The sequence below is a fragment of the Aethalodelphis obliquidens genome, unplaced genomic scaffold, assembly GCF_003676395.1.
Source record: "Aethalodelphis obliquidens isolate GAN/ISIS:26980383/991018 unplaced genomic scaffold, ASM367639v1 scaffold10, whole genome shotgun sequence".
Taxonomy (NCBI): Eukaryota; Metazoa; Chordata; class Mammalia; order Artiodactyla; family Delphinidae; genus Aethalodelphis; species Aethalodelphis obliquidens.
The window spans coordinates 44,427,310-44,448,569 of record NW_020837954.1 but is presented as its reverse complement, the minus strand read 5'-3'; the positions used below and the strand labels follow the sequence as shown (position 1 = coordinate 44,448,569).

The window sequence follows — 21,260 nt, the reverse complement described above, 5'->3', positions numbered from 1 at the left end:
TTGGTTCATAGACAGTGACCTTTCAGGGCAAAGAGAAATCAGGTTCAAGCCATAGTTGGACCTCTTATAAAGAGGGAGGAGGGGGAAGCTGATGTGATTCTTGAGTGATGTCTGCCACAGGGGAGAAGGGGAGAAGGGAACTGTGTAGGAAGCAGGATGGAGATGATGGAGGAACAGTCATGGGAGTGGGCTGAAAGCTCAGAAAAGATGCAGGGAGAAAGCAAACTAGGAAGGCAGGAGATTTAAAGAAAACACTGCTTCAGAGAAGAAGCAGAAGGAAAAGAAATTGGGTATAAATGGACATAGAGAGAGATAAAGCTGCAGAGTTCCCTGAAGGAAAAAGGGCAGAAGGGAGGTGGGGTTACAGCCATATGTATGGTAAGCAGGCACACAGGTTCCATAATAGGTATCTGCTGTGCTGGGCAATAGTGGGAGGGTAGCTGCAGAACCCTGGAATGGAGCTGGACAGAGGAGAAAGAAAAAAAGCAATTTTTTTTGGTCCCTGAATATGGCCCTTAATAAAACTGGGATCAAGTAAGGTGATGGAGGAACAAGGCATTTATGAATCAAAGGGAAGAATACGGAGGTGCCCGGCATCAATAAGCCTTTTCCTAAATAATACTCACTCACTCAATGAATGAATGAGTCAACAAGTGACTGGCCGACACCACAGCTAATATTCTCATAGCTGGGAAAGACAGAACAATGCTGTGGCTCAGGGAAGCCAGTGGATAACATTCTCTAAGAAATAACTAATCTGGTGTTAGCCAAATTTGCCCAATCCTAACAGCAGCTGCGATGTTTGGTAAAAAATACAATACAAACCAGACTTTTGTATTCAAATTCAGCAGGTCTTGGGTGAGGTCTGCAAATCTCTATTTTGAACAAGCAGCCCAAGGGAGAGCTTTTACCACATCAGGAGCCCCAGTTTTGTGGCTGCTGCACAGTGGCTGCCCCTTGGGCTCTGGAGCCCAAGAGGAGCTCATGTTTCTGGGTCCCATGGGACTCTAACACCTGAAGAGGCAGCTCTTGGCAGGCTACCACCCCCCCAGGGCACTGCCAGGCAGCAGACTGAAACACACCCGTCTTTCTGTGAAAGAATCCTTCTGTTTTGGCACATTTAGAGGCCTACAAGATGCTCTCAGGGAACAGAGGCCTGTGGACGCAATCTTTGTGTTCTCCATCTGCCTCACTCCAGCTCATAGGCATCTCCAGAAAGGCGCTTATACATACATGTGGGGTCCCAGTACTTATGACTGCCACCCGGCAGACACCTCCAGGTCACTGGTGGTGGTGGTGGTGGTGGGGTGCTTATACTTGTGGTCCCATAGGACTGTACATATGTGCATACTTTAAAAGCTGCTGCCTGAGATTCCGGTTTCCAATCTAAGTGATGACTGAGATCTAAGTGATGACTGAATCTAAGTGATGACTGAGATCCATCCCTTGGAGACACTGACAGGTCTTGTCACACCCTCAGCTACTGGAGGCTCTAAAAATAAACTAGGCTGCTTGGACAATCACAAAAGTTTGAGAGACAACCAAGAGCTAGGGCAGGGTAGGAAGACACGGTTCATCCTCTACATGAGGCCACGCCATCAAAGCTGGGAGAGGTGGCTGTTTTACCTAATACGTAGAAACAAACACAGCATCAAGGAAGATGAAGAAACAAAGGAAAATGTTCCAAAGGAAAAACACAAGAAAAATCTCAGGAAAAATTCTCAGTGAAATCAAGATAAGTAACTTACCATATAAAGAGTTAAAAATGATGGCCATAAAGATGTTCATGAAGCTTGAGAGAAGAAAGGATGAACACGGTGAGAACTTCCACAAAGACACAGAACGTAAAAGAGAGTACCAAACAGAAGTCACAGAGCTGAAGAATACAGTAACTGAACTGAAAAATATACTAGAGGGGCTCAACAGCAGACTAGATGAAGCAGGAGAAAGGATTGGTGAAGTCTAACATAGGGTAGAGGAATTCAGTCAATCAGAGAGGCAAAAAGAAAAAAGAATGAAAAACAGGGAAGAAAGCTTAAGGGACATATGGGGCAACATCAAGCGTACCAACATTCACATTATAGGGGTCCCAGGAGGAGAAGAGAGAAAGGGCAGAAAACTTATTTGAAGAAATAATGGCTGAAAACTTCCCTAACCAAGGGAAGGAAACAGATATCTAGATCCATGAAGTCCAGAGAGTTCCAAAAAAGATGAACCCCAAGAAAACCACACCAAAACACATAATTAAAATGCCAACAGTTAAAGAGAAGGAGAGGGACTTCCCTGGTGGTGCAGTGGTTAAGAATCTGCCTGCCAATGCAGGGGACACGGGTTCGAGCCCTGGTCTGGGAAGATCCCACATGTCGCGGAGCAACTAAGCCCGTGTGCCACAACTACTGAGCCTGCGAGCCACAACCACTGAAGCCCGTGTGCCTAGAGGCCGTGCTCTGCAGCAAGAGAAGCCACCACAATGAGAAGCCTGTGCACCGCAACTAGAGAAAGCCCGCACGCAGCAACAAAAACCCAACCTAACCAAAAATAAATTAATTAATTAAAAAAAAAAGAGAAGGAGAGAATCTTAAAAGCAGGAAGAAAAGAACAACTTGTTACACAGAAGGGAACCCCCCGTTAGACTATTAGCACATTTTTCAGGAGGAACTTTGCAAGCCAGAGGGGAGCCGCATGATATATTCAAAGTGCTGAAAGGAAAAAACTGCCAACAAAGAATACTCTACCTGGCAAAGCTGTCACTTCAGAATTGAAGGAGAAATAAGAGTTTTTCAGATAAGCAAAAGCTAAGGAAGTTCATTACTACACTGGTCTTACAAGAATAGTTAAAGGGACTTCTTTAGAGAAAGAGTGCTAATTAGTAATAAGAAAACATATTAAAGTATGTATCTCACTGGAAAAGGTAAATATATACTAAAGGTGGTGAACTGACCACTTGTAAAGCTAGTATGAAGGTTAAAAGACAAAAGTAGTAAAAATAACTATAACTGTAATAAGTTAAGGGATACGTAAGATAAAAAGATGTAAATTTTACATAAAAACATGAAATGAGGTGGGGAGTAAAAGTTAGAGCTTTACAATGTGTTCAAATTTAAGTTGTTCTCAACTTAAAACAGACTGTCATAAGTTGTTTTAAGTAAGCCTCATGGTAACCACAAACCAAAACTCTATAGTATATACACAAAAGATAAAGAGAAAGAAACCAAAGTATGCCACTAAAGAAAGTCATCAAACCACAAAGGAAGACAGTAAAGAAGAAGAAAGGATCAGAGGAACTACAGGCATCCAGAAAACAACAAAATGGTACAAGTACATAGTTACCGATAATTACTTTAAATGTAAACAAACTAAATTCTTCAATTAAAAGATACAGAGTGATTGGATAAAAAATATATATCTAATTGTTGCTTCAAGAGATTCACTTCACATGTAAGGACACACACAAAGGGATGGAAAAAGATATTCCATGCAGAAGGAAACCAGAAGAAAGCTGGGGTAGCTATACTTATATCAGATGAAATAGACTTTAAGACAAAGACTGTAGTAAGAGACAAAGATCATGACATAATACTAAAGTGGTTATTCAACAACAGAATATAACATTTGTAAATATTTGTGCACATAACCTAGGAGCACCTAATTATATAAAGCAAATATTAATAGACCTCAAGGGAGAATAGACAGGAATACAACAACAACAGGGGACTTTAATACATCACTTTCAACAAATGATAGATCACCCAGACAAAAAAACAATAAAGAAACATTGGCCTTAAATGACATGTTAGACTGATGGTCTTAACAGAAATACAGAACATTCCATTCAAAAGCAACAGAATGCACATTCTTCTCAGGTGCATATGGGATATTCTCCAGGATAGACCATATGTTAGGCCACAGCAAGTCTTACTAAATTTAAAAAGATTAAAACCATATCAAACATCTCTTCTGACCATAGTGGTATGTACCAGAAATTGATTACAGGAGAAAACTGGAAAATTCACAAGTAGGTAGAGATTAAACAAACAACATGCTACTGAACAACCGATGGATCTAAGAAGAAAGCAAGAGAAACTTAACTTAAAAAATACTTTGAGACAATTGAAAATGGAAATACAACATACCAAATTATGGGATGCAGCAAAAGCAATTCTAAGAGGGAAGTTCATAAAAATAAATGCCTACATCAAGGAATGAGAATGGTCTCAAAAAACCAAATTTTACCTCTCAAGAAACTAGGAAAAGAAGAATTGAAGCCCACAGAAGGAAGGAAATAACAAAGATCAGAGCAAAAGAAATGAAAGAGTAAAAAGAGAACAGAAAAGGTCAATGAAACTAAGAGCTGGTTCTTTGAAAAAAAAAAATAAACGAAATTGATAAACCTTTAGCTACACTCAGGAAAAAAAGAGAGGACTCAAAATCAGAAATCAAAGAGGAGATGTTACATCTGATACCACAGAAATACAAGGGATCGTAAGATACTACTATAAACAGTCATATGCCAACAAACTGGACAACTTCAAAGAAATGGAACACACAACTACCAAGACTGAATCATGAAGAAATAGAAGATCTGAACAGACAAATTACTAGTAAGGAGATGGAATCAGTAATCATAAATCTCCCAACAATGGAAGTCAGGACTCAGACAGCTTTACTGATGAATTCTACCAAACATTCAAAGGAGATTTAATACCATTCCTTCTCAAACTCTTCCAGAAAAATAGAAGAGGAGGGAACCCTTCCAAACACATTTTACAAGGCCAGCATTACCCTGATATGGAAACCAGACAAGGATGCCACAAGGAAAGAAAATTATAGGCCAATATCCCTAAAAACATGGATGCAAAACCCCTCAACAAAATATTAGCAAACCTAATTCAACACTATGTTAAGAGGATCATATACCATGTTCAAGTGGGTTTCATTCCAGGGATGTAAGGATGGCTCATCAATGTGAAAAACCACATTAACAAAATGAAATATAAAAATCATATAATCATCTCAATAGATGCAGAAAAAGCATTTTACATTTTCAACATCCATTTATGATAAAAACTCTGAACAAAGTGAGTATTGAGAGAACATACCTCATCATAATAAAAACCATATATCACAAGCCCACAGGTGATGCCACACTCAACTTTGAAAAGCTGAAAGCTCTAAGGTCAGGAACAAGACAGGATGCCCACTCTCACCACTTTTGTTCAACATAGTATTGGAAGTCCTACCCAGAGCAGTTAGGCAAGAAAAATAAATAAAAGGCATCCAAATCAGAAAAGGAGTAAAACTGTCACTATTTGCAGATAACATGTCATATATAGAAAACCTTAAAGACTCCACCAAAAAACTATTAGAACTAATCAAAGAATTCAGGAAAGTTGTAAGACACACAATCAATACAAAAAAACCTGTTGTTTCTATTCACTAACAACAAGCTATCAAAAGGATATATTAAGAAAATCCCATATACAAAAAAGAATAAAACACCTAGGAATAAATTTAACCAAGGAGGTAAAAGACCTGTACACTGAAAAATACAAGACATTAATGAAAAAACTGATGAAGACACAAATAAATGAAGACATTCAATGCTCACGGATTAGAAGAATACTGTTAAAATGTCCATACCACCGAAGCCATCAACATATTCAAAGCAATCCCTATCAAAATTCCCATGGCATATTTTACAGAAATAGAATAAACAATCCTAACATTTGTATGGAACCACAAGAGACCCTGAATAGCCAAGTCAGTGTTGAGAAGAACCAAAAAACTGGAGGCATCATGCTTCCTGATTTCAAATTTTATTACAGAGATACAATAAAACAGTATGGTATTGGCATAAAAATAGACACATAGATCAATGGAACAGAATAGAGAGCCCAGAAATAAACCCACACATATATGATCAATAAATTTATGACAAAGGAGGAAAGAATATACAATGGGGAAAGGACAATCTTTTTAATAAATGGTGTTGGGAAAACTGGACAGCTACATGCAAAAGAATGAATGTGGACCACTATTTTACACCATATGCAAAAGTTAACTCATAATGTATTAAAGACTTGAGTGTAACACCTGAAACCATAAAAATCCTAGAAGAAAACATACATGGTAAGCTCCTTGACATAAGTCTCGGTGATGATTTTTTGGTTCTGACACCAAAAGCAACAAAAGGAAAAATAAACAAGTGGTACTACATCAAACTAGAAAGCTTCTGTGCAGCAAAGGAAACCATCAAAAAAATGAAAAGGCTACCTACCGAATGGGAGAAGATATTTGCAAATCACATATCTGATAAGGGGTTAATATCCGAAATATGTAAAGAACTCATACAACTCAATAGCAAAAAAGCAAACAATCCGAGTAAAAAATGGGTAGAAGATTTGAATAGACGTGTTCCCAGAGAAGACATACAGACGGCCAACAGGTATGTGAAAAGATGGTCAACATCACTCATCATCCAGGAAATGCAAATCGAAACCTATTGAGATGTTATCTCATAACTGTTGAATGGCTATTATCAAAAAGACAACAAATAACAATTGTTGGTAAGAATGTAGAGAAAAGGGAGCCCTTGTGCACTGTTCATGGGAATGTAAATTGGTGCAACCACCATGGAAAACAGTATGGAGGGTCCTCAAAAAATTAAAAATAGAATTACCATATGATCCACCAATTCTACTTCTGGGTATTTAACCAAGGAAATAGAAAACACTAACTCAAAAAGATATGTGCACCCTCATGTTCACTGCAGCATATTTACAATAGCCAAGACATGGAAGCCACCTTAGTGTCCACTGATGGATGAATGGATAAAGAAAATGTGGACACACACACAATGGAATATTATTCTGCCATAAAAAAGGAATGAAAATTTAGAGTCATAGATGTAGAAAACAAACTTATGATTACCAGGGGGAAAAGGAGGAAGAGGGATAAATTGGGAGATTGGGATTGACATATACATACTACTATATATAAAATAGATAACTACTAAGAAGCTATTGTATAGCACGGGGAACTCTATCCAATACTCTGTAATGACCTATATGGAAAATAATCTAAAAGAGTGGATATATGTATATGTAGAACTGATTCACTTTGCTGTACAGCAGAAACTAACCCAACATTGTAAATTAACTATGCTCCAATATAAATTAATTTAAAAAAGAATGAAATGTTGCCATTTGCAACAACACGGCTGGACCTTGAGGGCACTGTGCTAATTGAAAAATGTCAGAGAAAGACAAATACTGTATGATCCATCTCACTTATATGTGAAATCTAAAAAAAAAAAAATTTGAGCTCATAGATACAGATAACAGACTGGTGGTTGCCAGAAGTAGGGTGGGGGTAGTGAAGGATGCTGGAGGGAGTCAAAGGTACACATTTCCAGTTATAAAATAAATGAGTCATGGGGATATACAACATGGTGACTATTGTTAATACTGTACTGCATATTTGAAAGCTGCTACAAGAGTAAATCTTAATCTGAAACTAATATAATGCTATATGTCAATTAAACCTCAACTGAAAAAAATAAACCAAGCATCCTAGATGACTCTTGCGGTCTGGTGAGGCTCAGTCCCTGTGGTCTGGGATTCCAGGTGAGAGGCTGAATGAGGGAGGGGTGGTGAGCCCAGATAATCGGAGCAAGCAAGCAGGACTTCCTGTAATTCTCATTCTTGAGCAAACCGAGTGGCAAGTGTCTGTGGACACTGGCCATCATCAGCAGGGCTGTTCAGCTGCAGCTGAAGACACACTTACCGTGCAACGACTTCATTCCCAAGGTGTAAGAAGGCCTCCGCAATGGAAGAGACTTGGGGAGAGAAGGGTAGGTGCTACTGAAGAGGACATCGTTGGGCAGGGCTTGGTCCAGAAGCGAAGCCCTTGAGGTGAAAAAGTGCTCCCTCTGGCCGCTGTAAATACTCTCATCGGACAGCGTTCTGTGCAAGGCCCGCCTTGAGGTGGGAGTGGTGGGAAAGGGAGACTGAGGAGAGGAGAGCGCGTGGAACTGAAAAACAGAGTCAAGACAACAGAAAGTCAATCTTCTGGGTCACACACCCAAGACCGGGGGCGGAGGATGGGTGCGTTAACAAAATCACTCTGGTAGACACAACCTTTCAGATCCTGGAGCCCAACAGGGAAGCCTCAAGGTCCACCATCATTGTCTACATCCTTAAGGGCTAAAACAGGAGTTCCGGGCGCCGCATCCTCACAGCCCAGCATGCTGGCTGCAGCTGATCAGTGCTCAGTACAAAATCCAGATGTGGGATTAAGCAGATTCATCACTATCGTGTCATGGTTAACAAGACTTTAGGATCAGACAAATATGGGTTTTATTTGAATCCCGTGTCTTTGACCAAATCATGTTATTGCTCTGAGCCCAGTTCCTCGTCTATGAAATGGGGTTCACCTCTCAGGATTATTATGAGGATTCCATGAAACACTGGACTGAGCACAACAGTACGTTATCAGTGGTGTTACAAAATAATGTTACGGTCCCCAGCGAAACAGCCATGGTGCCGGGAAGGTATCCTCAGAAGCTTGTCAAGCGATTGCATGTTTGCCAGGCAACAAGAGCCTTTGATCATCACAATATATTCGCCCAAATAATAGGTGGCTTTTGAAAGTATTAACTATTAATATTATATTTAATGAGCTTGGGAGATAATTTATTTTTTTAAATGGATTTCTATTCGTGAAATAAAAATAGGGAAGTCATCTTTATAAGTGATAAGTATTTATACAGTTATATATAAATGACAAAAGCTCTAATAGCTGTATCTCTTGTTAATGTCTTTTGCCTTTGTGACCAGATTTGATTTTTATTTGAGATTTTTCTACAAATAGCAAGCTTTTGAGAATTCCATTCATGGAGAAAAAACAGACACGTTAACGATATTGAAATATCCAGCATCCTGCAAGCCAACAGAGTATGCGGTCCATTAACAGAGTTATCCTGGGGCTTCCCTGGTGGCGCAGTGGTTGAGAGTCTGCCTGCCGATGCAGGGGATGCGGGTTCGTGCCCCGGTCCGGGAAGATCCCACATACTGCGGAGCGGCTGGGCCCGTGAGCCATGGCCACTGAGCCTGCGTGTCCGGAGCCTGTGCTCCGCAACGGGAGAGGCCACAACAGTGAGAGGCCTGCGTACCGCAAAAAAACAAAACAAAAACAACAACAACAAAAAACAGAGTTATCCTTATTTAGTTCTTCTTAGTTAACGGTTCACCTTGGCAGGGAGAACAATTTGGAGAACAGGTGAGGATGTGAGTAGGAGGGCTGAGTCACTGCTGGCAGGAAGCCACTGTGAAACTTTCCATGACACTTTGAAGGGATAGAGAGAGAATGATATGGCAATGCCTCCATCTAGGAGGCTGAGAACAGATCTGATGCTCAGACTCATTCATGGGTTCTGAGGTCTAACATGCTTCCGGTCCAACAAGCCAAGGGTTGATCAAGTCAAAGCTACCCACAGTGTGGTATGCACAGCTGCAGCATAAATATGAAAAAATTACTAATCAAATGCATTGTAAATGAGCCCCAGGTGTAGCCAACTGTGTTCACTTTTTAAAATTCACAATGAGTTAAGCCCAAAGTACATACGTGCTTACCTTGAAAACTAAGCTGTTGTGATAAATGCTTTGTGAGTCTTTAAGTGGGAGGCGACTTGGTATGGAAATGATTTCCCTTCTCACTTCACACAGAAGAGTGGGCATTAGAGAGGTTAAATGGCTTGCTAATTGTAAATTAAAAAAAAAAAAAAAAAGGGCTTCCCTGGTGGCGCAGTCGTTGAGAGTCCGCCTGCCGATGCAGGGGACGCGGGTTCGTGCCCCGGTCCGGGAGGATCCCACGTGCCGCGGAGCGGCTGGGCCCGTGAGCCATGGCCGCTGAGCCTGTGTGTCTGGAGCCTGTGCTCCGCAACGGGAAAGGCCACAACAGTGAGAGGCCCGCGTACCACAAAAAAAGTCACCTCCCTCCACCTGCAAGGTTCTAGGACTGTCACATAAGGCTCCTGCCTACTAGACCAGATTTCAGATCTCTCTATTCAAAAACTGCTCTCAATCATTTTTAGCACATCTGGGTTTGGCAAAGGGACTTCCTTTTCCAGTGACTATCCCCACCCTGATGGTTTTACAGAAGAGAGATTTTCCACCAGTTCTAGTTTCAGCCTCTTTGGGAAATGTTAATATACTTCAAGGTAGTAAACAGCTACCTTGAAGAGATCCTTTGAGCAGTGAGATTTATTCAAAGTTATAACATCCTGCACTAAAGGGAGGCAGGGGAGGAGATGGAAGGAAGCAATCTACCTAGATGCTTTCTATCCGTTAAAAAATAGTAGGACCTAGCCTGGGCCAAGCACGTTGGGACGGCTCCTGACCCCAGCCCTCTTCAACTCCAGGCTTAAAGGTATGTGCACCTATCCAGTCCCCTAGGGCACCCTCTGTCTTCCTTGCAGGTCATACCTGAGATCGCTGAGTGGTGCTGCCCTGTGCTGCCACACCCTGGGAAAGAACCACAATACAATGGGTGGCAGACTTGGAAGGGATTTTAGAGAGCACCAGGAAGGGGGATCTCAACTGTGTTCCAAGGAGCCCTAAGGGTTCCTCCCAGCATCACTGCCTGGGGAGAGGAGATGTTCAGGTGGGACCCAAGAGCCCAAGGCACCCCACCCCTCCCCTTGGAGAAGTTCTGCTTTCTTAGTTCTACATGTTGGGCTGCCATGTGTAACTAACTGTATTAGGAAGAAAAGGGTTCCTGAACTTTAAAATCATTTGGGCACCATTGATCTAGTCTGGTCTTTTGTTTCAAAGCTGAGAAGCAAGGCCTAGAGAGGGGGCGTCTTCAGGTCCGTCTCCTTCCCCTCCTCACTCTTTTCACTCCTCCTGGCTCTCAGTGAAACGGGTTACCCGCACTTGCAATAAGCGAGTATCGGCTCTTCCTAAACACTAGAGCCGCATGAAGCCTCTTCCTTTGGTCTGTATCTGAGAGTACTGGCTGGAGAGCAAGGCTCTCAGTTTGCACTACTTACTGTCTGTTCACTTGCCAGACTCATGCAGCCCTCGGGGAGAATACAGTGATCCCAGCTCTGCCTGCCAATGAGGGTTCATACAACGTTAATAGCTCTGCCCTTTTCCTTGAGATACGAGTTCCACAGCAGCTGCGCGGGGCCCTGCAGCCACCCACCTCTCAGCTCCAGCCTGCCCAGCAGAGCCCTGCCACGTCCTGCAGCAGATATCTCACTCCGCTGGCAAACGAGCCGGGGAATAACCCCGTCATTTGCTATTCATCATGGCTCACTGGTAGCACTTGCTATGTGAGAAAGCCAATGTGGCGTGAGTGGTTTCCAAGTATCACAGCCCAAAGCAAGCTACTCCTTGTACCCTGAAGCCTGATGCAGTGGCTTGGAGCCTTGAGCCAGGCATGGCCTGGAAGACCTCGCAAGGGCATGTTAGTCTTACTGACACAGCAGAGGCACGGCCATTCAGATGATGAGTCTCACAAGACACACAGAGCTACTTAGCTGAACTCATCTGAAACCAAACCAAAAAGGATGAAACGAGAGAGAAAACAGAGCGTATTTCCAGCTCCTGCTTCCAGCCTTTTCACCATAATAGTTTAGCCAGCAGAAGCATTTTCTTTGCAGAGGGTCTCACGGTAATATAGTCACAACATAAAGAATGTGCATTCCTATTTCAAAAAGGAATGTTAAAGTAATTCACTTTGGAAATAAAAGCCAAGGCCTGAATAAGGGCAAGATAGACATTTGCTTTCAATTATTTCCACTGCATGAGTAAATCAAAAGGATGAAAGCTCTGAGCTTGCTCCTTTCCAAAAATGTTAAACTAAGAATTGGTGGAAAGATTCCTTTCAGGGCAGGTTTTATTTTCCTCTAACCTCAAAGGAAAAATCTGAAATAATTTTTGTTTTGAAACTGGTAGTTAAAAATTTTAATATACCTCTTTGGTTTTTGATGGATAAAGAAAGAAGTTTCAAGTACTATCTTTTGCAAGGTTGCTAAGGAAACCATTTGTGCCCTGGGTGATGAGTCAGAACTGTCAAGTGCTGGCTTATAAAATAGAAATTACAGAAGTCCAGAATGGCAAGTCTTTAAAATGATTTATGATGTTAATGTTTATAACTCATTGATTTCTCAGCAAAACTCCAGAATGGTCTTTGGAGCACATTTCATCTCTGTAAATGTTGATTTGTAAGTTCAGGAGGTATATCTGACCTGTCTGAAGGAAGATGCACACACACGTGTGGCACACGCATACACAGAGGCATGTACGTGTGCACATAAACTAGAATGGTGACGAGAAAGCCTGGATGAGACAAGGCCACACAGCTCATCCAGCTGAGCGTGTCTCTCACCCTCTGATCACAGTCTGAGGATGGTGAGTGGTTAAGGGAATAGGTCAGCTTCCATTTTCAATCAGTTCTCAAAGGTCTTCTTAAATTAAGCTTTCTAGTCACTTCCAAGAGACTACAAATCATTTAACTAAGAACACAGAGAACAGAAAACATTAAAGTTTGTAGCCATGACCTTCTGGGGGTGGACTCCCTTCTCTTGGGGCCACCCAGTACACTGCAGACAGGAATACCAAACGCTTGGCGTGAAATATCTTTGGGCCCAGCTAAGCCAACACTAGCTCTGAGCCTGGGAGCGTGAGACTGCACATTTTAGAGGACAAGAAAGCAGAGCGCCTTAGGTGGGCTTCAAGGGTCCCCAAGCTGAGGGGAGCAGAACAAACCCTTCCTCGTGGTCATGCAGGAGTCTGGCCACCAACATACCCACCAACTCTGAGCAAGTTCTCGGGGCTTGACGGGGAGGGTGGCTGGGTTCCAGAGAAGGCATTTCTAGTCTGGAATTCTGAGAGTGGAGGGGCGGCTTTACGAAGTGAAGAGAATCTGGAAAGTTCTGAAGGTAAACGTGCAGACTTATGTTTGCTGGACTAAACAGCATGCAGTGTATGGCTGGTAGGTCTGCATGGCCAGGGGCAGGGGGCAGAGGCAAGGCCAGAGTGCAGGGTGCCGTGGACACACCCAGGGCAGGAAACACACTGGGGGCTACTGTGGAAGGAGGACGAGGACCCTTCGGAAAGAAAGCGCTAAAGCCCTTTCAGAAAACTTTCTGTCTGACAAGGGAGCCATGGGTGTCTCTGCAGAGTTCTGAGAAGCAATGTCATCTGAGTAATAATGTCAAGAAAGTGTAGCCTGTGCACTGTAAGTAGGATACACTGGAAGAAAAAAGCCATGGGGGTAGGGACAGGTTAATATAAACACGACTCAAGAGATGTGGCTGCAGGGACAGAGCATCTGGAAAACATGTGAACCAATTACTGGGACAGTCAGCTGATGGCGGGAAGTGGGGTCTGATGAAGAGGAGCCTGGAACCACCACTTCCTGGAGGGTGCAACTGCCCCGTTCGGTCTCTCTCTAACTGCTATTTACCCCAAGTTCTACCCTGTACCTTAAAGTTCTTCTGGGATTCAGGAGTTGGGCTTTCCAGATTGATGAGTTTCTTGAGATCCTCCTCAATGGTGGACTTGGAGGTTGGCTTTGGGGATGCCCGGAGGTCCCTGGTTGAGGCACGCAGCCTGGTGTGGGCTATTTCATTGCCATCACTCTGATGACGCCTTGAAAGAAGAGGAAGAGAGGGTAGAAGTTAAGTCGACAAGGTTGACTCAAGGGCACGATGGGCTCTGAAAGAGGTAAGTCAATGGACAGCTATTAAAGGAGAGAAAAGGAGAATCACTTCTGTTCAATTACATTAGAATCTACTCAGATAAATGCTTGTTAGAGAAACAAGACCAATTTGAAATACAAAATAAAAAGCCTGAAGAATAAATCACTCTTTCATAGGAAACTATTAACTACATTAAGTCAAAATTAGCGACAGACTTATTAATAAAAGCCCACAGGGTATGAAGCCCAAATGCAATCCTGGTACAAACAAAAACAAAGTCATTGACTGAATCGTTTATTTTTTTGTCAAAAAGTTCTTTATGTTCAGAGGTGGTCTCTTACTTTCTAACAGTCCCTCTGGTGCCTCCTGGCCCATTTAGGAATTGCATGGGAAAGCTGTGATTAATAGCATCAAAGGGACAAGTGTGGTCTTAGCACCAGAGGGACGATTATTCTGAAGTTTGTTCTTCAGACATACTCTTTCCTAGGAGACTTAAGATTCTCAAATCTGAATGTTTTGCAATCTATCTTATTTAAGGAATGTGTCAGAGAAACAATTTAAGACAAGTTTCACTTAGGGGGAAAAAAAAAAATCTCCCTACCAAACCACCCTCTTCCTAGCCCCTAGCCCGGCCTCCTCTCTTGTAGGAAACTGCCCCAAGCTTTTCTGTTCTCTGTCACGTTAAAAGCAAAATACCCAGCAAGAGGGCTTCCCTGGTGGCACAGTGGGTGAGAGTCCACCTGCTGATGCAGGGGACACGGGTTCGTGCCCTCGTCCGGGAAGATCCCACATGCCACGGAGTGGCTGGGCCCATGAGCCATGGCCGCTGAGCCTGCGCGTCCGGAGCCTGTGCTCCGCAACGGGAGGGGCCACAACAGTGAGAGGCCCGTACCACAAAAAAAAAAAAACCCCACAAAACAAACAAAAAAAACCCAGCAAGAGAAGCAAAAGAATCCTTACTTTCTTGTGTCCATAAATCCCACAGAGTTTATGGTTCCTTCGGGTTTCTTCCATCCAATTAGGTACTTGCTGGTAGCGCCCTGGCGAGGGTAGAAAGTCCTAGGACCGGAGGAGGAGGAAGATGAGAAGGAAGGAACGAGCTGCGAGGAGGTGGCAGGATGCAGTTCTTCTTTTGGTGAACTTCTGGCACTGGTGAAGACAACTGGGCTGGCAGAGTGTCGGGAGCTCAGGGTACTGAGGAGAAGCAGGACAGAGACAAAACGGCGCGTGTGCGTGTGTGCATCCTGGGGTCAGTATGTCAGCTATAAAAGCGTCGTCCAGGACAGGGGTTATGGCCAGGTTAAAGAACAATGAATATTTCATAAAATATTAATGGGGCTGGCTGGCCTTCCTTGCTTTCTCGCTTTAATTTAAATGTCTGCTGTCAAAGTGAAAGATGGTGACTGGGGCTTATTCTGCACTTTAAGTGGAAAAGTAAAAACAGTTAAGACAGTCAGGGACACTTTGAAGTATGCTAGCACCGCTGAAGTTTGTGACGGTGAAGTCTAGAAGAGGCAGGTCGTAGGGGGGAGCCGGCAGTAAAAGGTCTGGAGGTATCAAGGGCTCTCTGTCCTCCCTTCCTCAGAACTAAGGGTCACGGTGACATTCCCCAGGCCCGAGCTGAAGAGGGGAGACAAGACTAGATCAGCCATAGAGCTCTCTACACACTCACGTCCAAGGCCAAAGGGGCACCTTGGGGTCTCCTTCCCCATGGCATCTATCAGTAACATTGACTCTCTACAAAGCTGTTTATCAGATTAACCCGGACCATTACCTTACAACATACACAAAAGTTAACTCATGATGGATTAAAGACTTGAATGTAAGACCTGAAACCGTAAAACTCCTAGCTAGAAGAAAACATAGGCAAGTAAGCTCCTTGACAGTGATTTTTTGGATTTGACACCAAAAGCAAAGGCAACAAAAGCAAAAATAAACAAGAGGGACTACATCAAACCAAAAAGCTTCTGTGTAGCAAAGGAAACCATCAATAAAATAAAAAGGCAACTTACTTGCAGCGGACACGGGTTCGAGCCCTGGTCCAGGAAGATCCCACGTACCGCAGAGCGACTGGGCCCGTGAGCCACAACTACTGAGCCTGCGCGTCTGGAGCCTGTGCTCCGCAGCAAGAGAGGCCACGACAGTGAGAGGCCCGCGCACTGCGATGAAGAGTGGCCCCCGCTTGCCACAACTAGAGAAAGCCCTTGCACAGAAACGAAGACCCAACACAGCCACAAATAAATAAATAAATAAATAAATAAATTTATATTAAAAAAAAAAAAGGCAACTTACTGAACAGGAGAAAATATGTGCAAATCATGTATCTGATAAGGGGTTAATATCCAAAATATATAAAGAGCTCATACAACTTAGTAACAAAAAAAGCAAACAATCCGAATAAAAAAATTGGGGAGAAAATTTGAATAGACATTTTCCCAAAGAAGACATACAGATGGCCAACAGGTATATGAAAAGATGCTCAACATCACTCAACATCAAGGAAATGCAAATCTAAACTATAATGAGACCTCACACCTGTTAGAATAGCTATTATCAAAAAGATAAGAAATAACAAGTGTGAGCAAAGATGTGGAAAACAGGGAACCCTCGTGCACTGTTGGTAGGAATGTAAATTGGTGCAGCCACTATGGGAAACAGTATGGAGGTTCCTCAAAAAATTAGAAAACCAAACTCCTAGATACAGAGTAGTTGTCAAAGGTGGAGGCTGGAGGGTGGGTGAAATGGCTAAAGAGGGTTCAAAAGGTACAAACTTCTAGTTATAAGATAAGTAAGTCCTGGGGATGTAATATTAGGCATGGTGATTAAAAATAAAAAACTGTTCATCACCAATGTATTTTAAACTTTGGTTAGAAATTACAAAACTAAAGTCCTGTAGGACTCAAGGAGAAGACTACTCATTGTACCTTTAAAACTCAGACAGAATTTTAAATAAACTAGAGATGAGAGTTTAAGCTAACAACAAACCTAGAGGGCCTTTAACTGCAGGATTTCCATTCTTCCTTCCCAGTGATCTCATGGGACCTACGGTCACACCACTTGAGCCCTGCTGAGTTTTCCAGCTTAGGCTGAGACCAAAGACAGGTCACTCCAGGGGACTTTGTTACTGAAGGTTAAGTTAACAGGATGTGGTCTCAAAGCATGCCTCACTAGCACTTCCACTGGTCAAAATCTAATGGTCCTGCTCTGAATAAAGTATGGATTTTAGTTCGTAAGAATGTATCAACATTGATTCCTTAGCTATGACAAAAGTATTATAGTGACATAAGATGATGAGAACAGGAAAAATGGGTAAAGCGTACATGGGAACTCTCTGTACTATCTTTGCAACTTTTCTGGAAATCAAAAACTATTCTAATAGAAAAGTTCATTATAAAAAAATAAGCAAAAAACCAAAACAAAATACAACAAAAAATAAAACCCTAATGGTCTAGAGATTATATATGAGTGTGTGCATACATACATGTACAATATATATACACACACACGTACATACATACATACACACACACATATACACACATCTGAAAATGAATCTTGAACGCCACCTCAAACCTTACATAAAAATCAATTCCAGATGGGCTGTATATTTAAATGTAGATCTAAAGATTCTGGAGTGTAACATGGAAGAACATCTTTATGATAGAGGCAGAGGTTTCTTTAATAGGATCGTAAAGGAAATGATTGAACCCCATTAAAATTAAGAACCATTCATCAAAAGACAAAGAGAATATATGTAAAACATATATGCAACAAGGGGCTCCTCTCCATACATAACTAACTTCTACAAATTAACAAGACAGACAACCCAACAGAAAAATGGGCAAAGATCTGGAAAGGAAGTTCACAAAAGAGGATATCTAAAAACCATTAAACATTGGTGCTCGACATTATCAGTTATCAAGAAAATGCAAATTAAAGCCACAAAGAGGGACCACTATATGCCTACCAGAACAGCTAAAATTAAAAAGACAATATCAAGTGCTAGAAAGGATGGGAAGCAACTCATCCACTGCAGGTGGGTACTTGTTACAACCACTTTGGTAAACTGGTTCACAGTCTCTGCTAAAGTTGAATATGTGTAAATCCTATGCAAGCAATTTCACTCCTAGGTATATACTGAAAAGAAGTGCATATATACATGTACCAAAGGACATGTACAAGAACTTGTATTATCTCCAAACTGGAAATACTCCAATGCTCATCAACAGTAGAGTGGATAAACAAATTGTGGTGTGTTCTCACCATGGAAATATAATACAGCAATGAAATAAACGAATGCTACTTACTTGCAACACACGGATGAATCTCCCCAACATAACGTCAACTTGAGGACACCAGACACAGAGTAATACATATGGGATGATTCCACTTACACAAAGCCCCCAAACAGGCAAAATGAGTGTATGGCTTAGGATTCAGGATTGTGTTCACCTGGGGAGGAGGGGGAGGTGACTGGGTGGGCGGGCATGTAGGAGGAATGGTGTCTGGATGCTGGTCAAGTTCCAGTTCTTGATCTGGGTAGCGATGACATGGGAAGTTCACTTTGAGAAAACCCAACCCGATGTATATTTATGACCTGTGCCTTTTTTTGTACGCATGTTATACTTTAATGAAAACACACCCACAAAAACAAAGCAAAAATAGATGACCTGAAAGAAGGCCATGTCAGTCCCTGAGGCTTTGCAAAGACTGGAGAGACGGGGACAGAGTGTCGGGGGAGGAACAGGACACAGGGCAAAGGTGATCTCGAGGGTTTTCCACACTAACTGGGTCTTAACACTTCCGATGAAATATAACCATTTCCTTTATTTCTGTAACTAAGAAGGAGGAACCAGGTTCAAACTTCATAGAAAATATAACTTAAAAAATGACTAGCCATACCCTAATAATCCCTGTAACAATTTTCCCCCAAAGATTTTTCTATCTAGGGAAAAGGGGAAAGAAAAGACCCCCTCACAAAACCTCAAAGGGCAACGTCACTTTAAAGGCAATGCGATCTCATCTAGTTTTTACCCCTTGATAACAGATATCCCATTTGTTTGCTTTGAAAATTAAGGGAATGGGACTTCCCTGGCGGTCCAGTAGTTAAGACTCCCCACTTCCACTACAGGGTACGCGGGGGCAATCCCTGGTTGGGGAACTAGGATCCCACCTGCCGCGGGGCAACGCCAACAAAATCAGTAAATAAAACTAAGGGAATGCAAAACTCTTCCATTAGTGTAGTAAATTATTGATAAATCAATAAGAACAAAATAATAGTAGGTCTCTGTTACGGAAAAGAGACTAAAAGTGGAAAGGTGAACCAAAAAGAAAAAAGCAGGGAGAGACACATAAAGATAGAGGCAGACAAGCCCACAGACGGTAACACCAGAGACCCAGGTTAACAGCAAATGCGTTATCAGCACAGGGAGCATCAACCCAGAGAAGCTTCTGAAATACTAAGAGTGCAGCCTTTGGGATACTTTAAAAGCATATGACAGGTGTGCAGCTATTTGTTACTTAGCGACAAGACCTAATCTTTAGTTTGCAGATTATTTTCACCCAGCTATACCTACCTCACACACATTTGTAGCCCAGATGTGGAGATGTCTCAAGCCTCAACCCTGGTTAGTGTCTGAAGCAGATGCCAATTAAGTGAAAAACAACGAATTAGGGTCTAATGGACTCACCTCTCATCTTGGATAATCAGGTGCTTGCTTCACCTGCCTTGACTGGTATCCACAAGCGAGTAACGTGTGTTTGACTGACTCAAGCCATTCTTCCTCATCAGCACGTTAAGATACAGACTGTGGAGCTTCAACCCAGAGATTGATTCGGGAGCTTGGGTGGGATGGGGTACAGGAGAGTTTGCACTTCTAACTTGTTCCCAGGTGACACTGTGGCCCTGACTCAGACCCTAAAAGCCACTGTACCAGAGGCACCTTTGACCGCTTATAGTTTACATTTCTCATCAATAAGTATCTTGATGTGATAACATCGGTATTCAAAACCCTGGGGCTTTCAAAGACTAAATGTTTGGTCAAAACAGAAATAATTAACCATGAGAAAACACAGTAAATTGCACAGTCTGTTAATTTACAAATCTTTCCTCCATGTTTTAGGAAACAGCTATGCTGCTTTTAGTCATAATGTATGTACTGCATAAAAGGGAGCGTTATGGAAAAGGCTTAGAAACATCAAAGGCAAGAGTAAAGTATACGGCATATACAGTTTCTGGAGCTCTTTCCTTCCTATGTAAATTCAATTACTACCATTATTTCCCTGAGAGGCGTTTAATAGGTTTTGTACTCGACGATAAAACTCTTTGAAGGCAGGGATATCTCTGTATATTTAACAATGCCAGAATACAGTAGATTCTCAGTAAGGTGTTTATTGCACAGAGGGATTCTCTTTAGTATTTACAAAGCACACTATGTATTTAATTTCTTTACCTTGTTTATCATCTGTCTCCCCCAGTTTAAATGTAAGCTCCATGAGGGCTGCAATTTTTGACTGTTTTGTTCACTACTATATTCTCCCTGCTTAGAATAGTCCCTGGACATTGTAGGCATGCAATATTTGATGAAGGAAACTGTCAAATAAATGACAAATTAGCCATCTGTTTTAAATGCAAGGGAGAGTTGTGCACAGAGATAGTGTATTTTACTCATACTCTATTTAAAACTGGACGTTGCTTTCTTTTTACTGCAAGAAATAATTACATCTACAGAGTGTGCTTCTGTTTACAAGTGTATTCTTAAAGGATAAATGCTTAATTATCCATGACCCCAATTATTGGTTTTATCTGTGACCACAGACCCTGATTATTGGTTTTATCTGTGAACAGGGCAGCTGACACTAGCTCCCGGGTGTGAAATGCCAGCACACTTTTGTTCACTAATGGTTATAATCAAGGACAGCCCTACTTAACAATTGATTAGATTTGGGAACCATGGTAAAAGCAAAAACAAATGACTAATCCATGGGTGGTTCTTCCTTCTTTACTGTGTACAACTCACAGCACGAAGGTGAGCACTTTAGTGTGTTAACCTGTCCCCTAATTCGATTGTCACAGGAGGATCACCTGGGAGCTTTAAAAATACACATCCCTAGGCCCTAATTCCAGAGATTTTAATTTGACAGGGTTGGGGTGGTGCCTGAGCTGTGTATGTTGGCAAAAATCTCCCCCAAGTGCGCACATCCATTGAGAACTGCTCGAATCTAGGTGAATTATCGTATTGTTATGACTTCATCAAAATCCAGCTTCACACAGTCAAGATCAAGAAGGGGACGGCATCAGAGCAGTGTTTCTGCAGCCATGAACTTTGGTCACCTGCAAGTGTTGATGTAAATAATGATTCCTTGGCTCACGTCCCATCTCCTAGAGCCCCAGAAATGTGTATTTTAACAAACCCCCAAAGGACTCTCACATTCCCTAGAGCTTAAGAACTACTGCATTAACCCCTCAACTCTTCTCACTCCACAATGGGTTGTCTCCTCCTTCCTCTGTGGCGCCCTCCCCCGGCCCAGGGGTGTGTGTGTGTGTGTGTGT

General features: G+C 42.2%; 1 protein-coding gene across 18 annotated transcripts in view; it reads right to left on the bottom strand.

Annotated features, from left to right (window-relative positions):
* Positions 1-21,260, bottom strand: part of SIPA1L1 (signal induced proliferation associated 1 like 1) — a 497,889-nt gene that overhangs the window by 17,550 nt on the left and 459,079 nt on the right. For 17 of the 18 annotated variants that reach the window (XM_027111671.1, XM_027111670.1, XM_027111665.1 and 14 more), the window contains 3 exons: positions 14,669-14,902; positions 13,493-13,658; positions 7,786-8,032 (listed from right to left, as the gene is read on the bottom strand). In XM_027111671.1, the coding sequence (XP_026967472.1) occupies positions 7,786-8,032; positions 13,493-13,658; positions 14,669-14,902 (647 nt within the window). The remainder of the gene's footprint in view (positions 1-7,785; positions 8,033-13,492; positions 13,659-14,668; positions 14,903-21,260) is intronic. The other variant, XM_027111668.1, reaches the window with a different exon arrangement.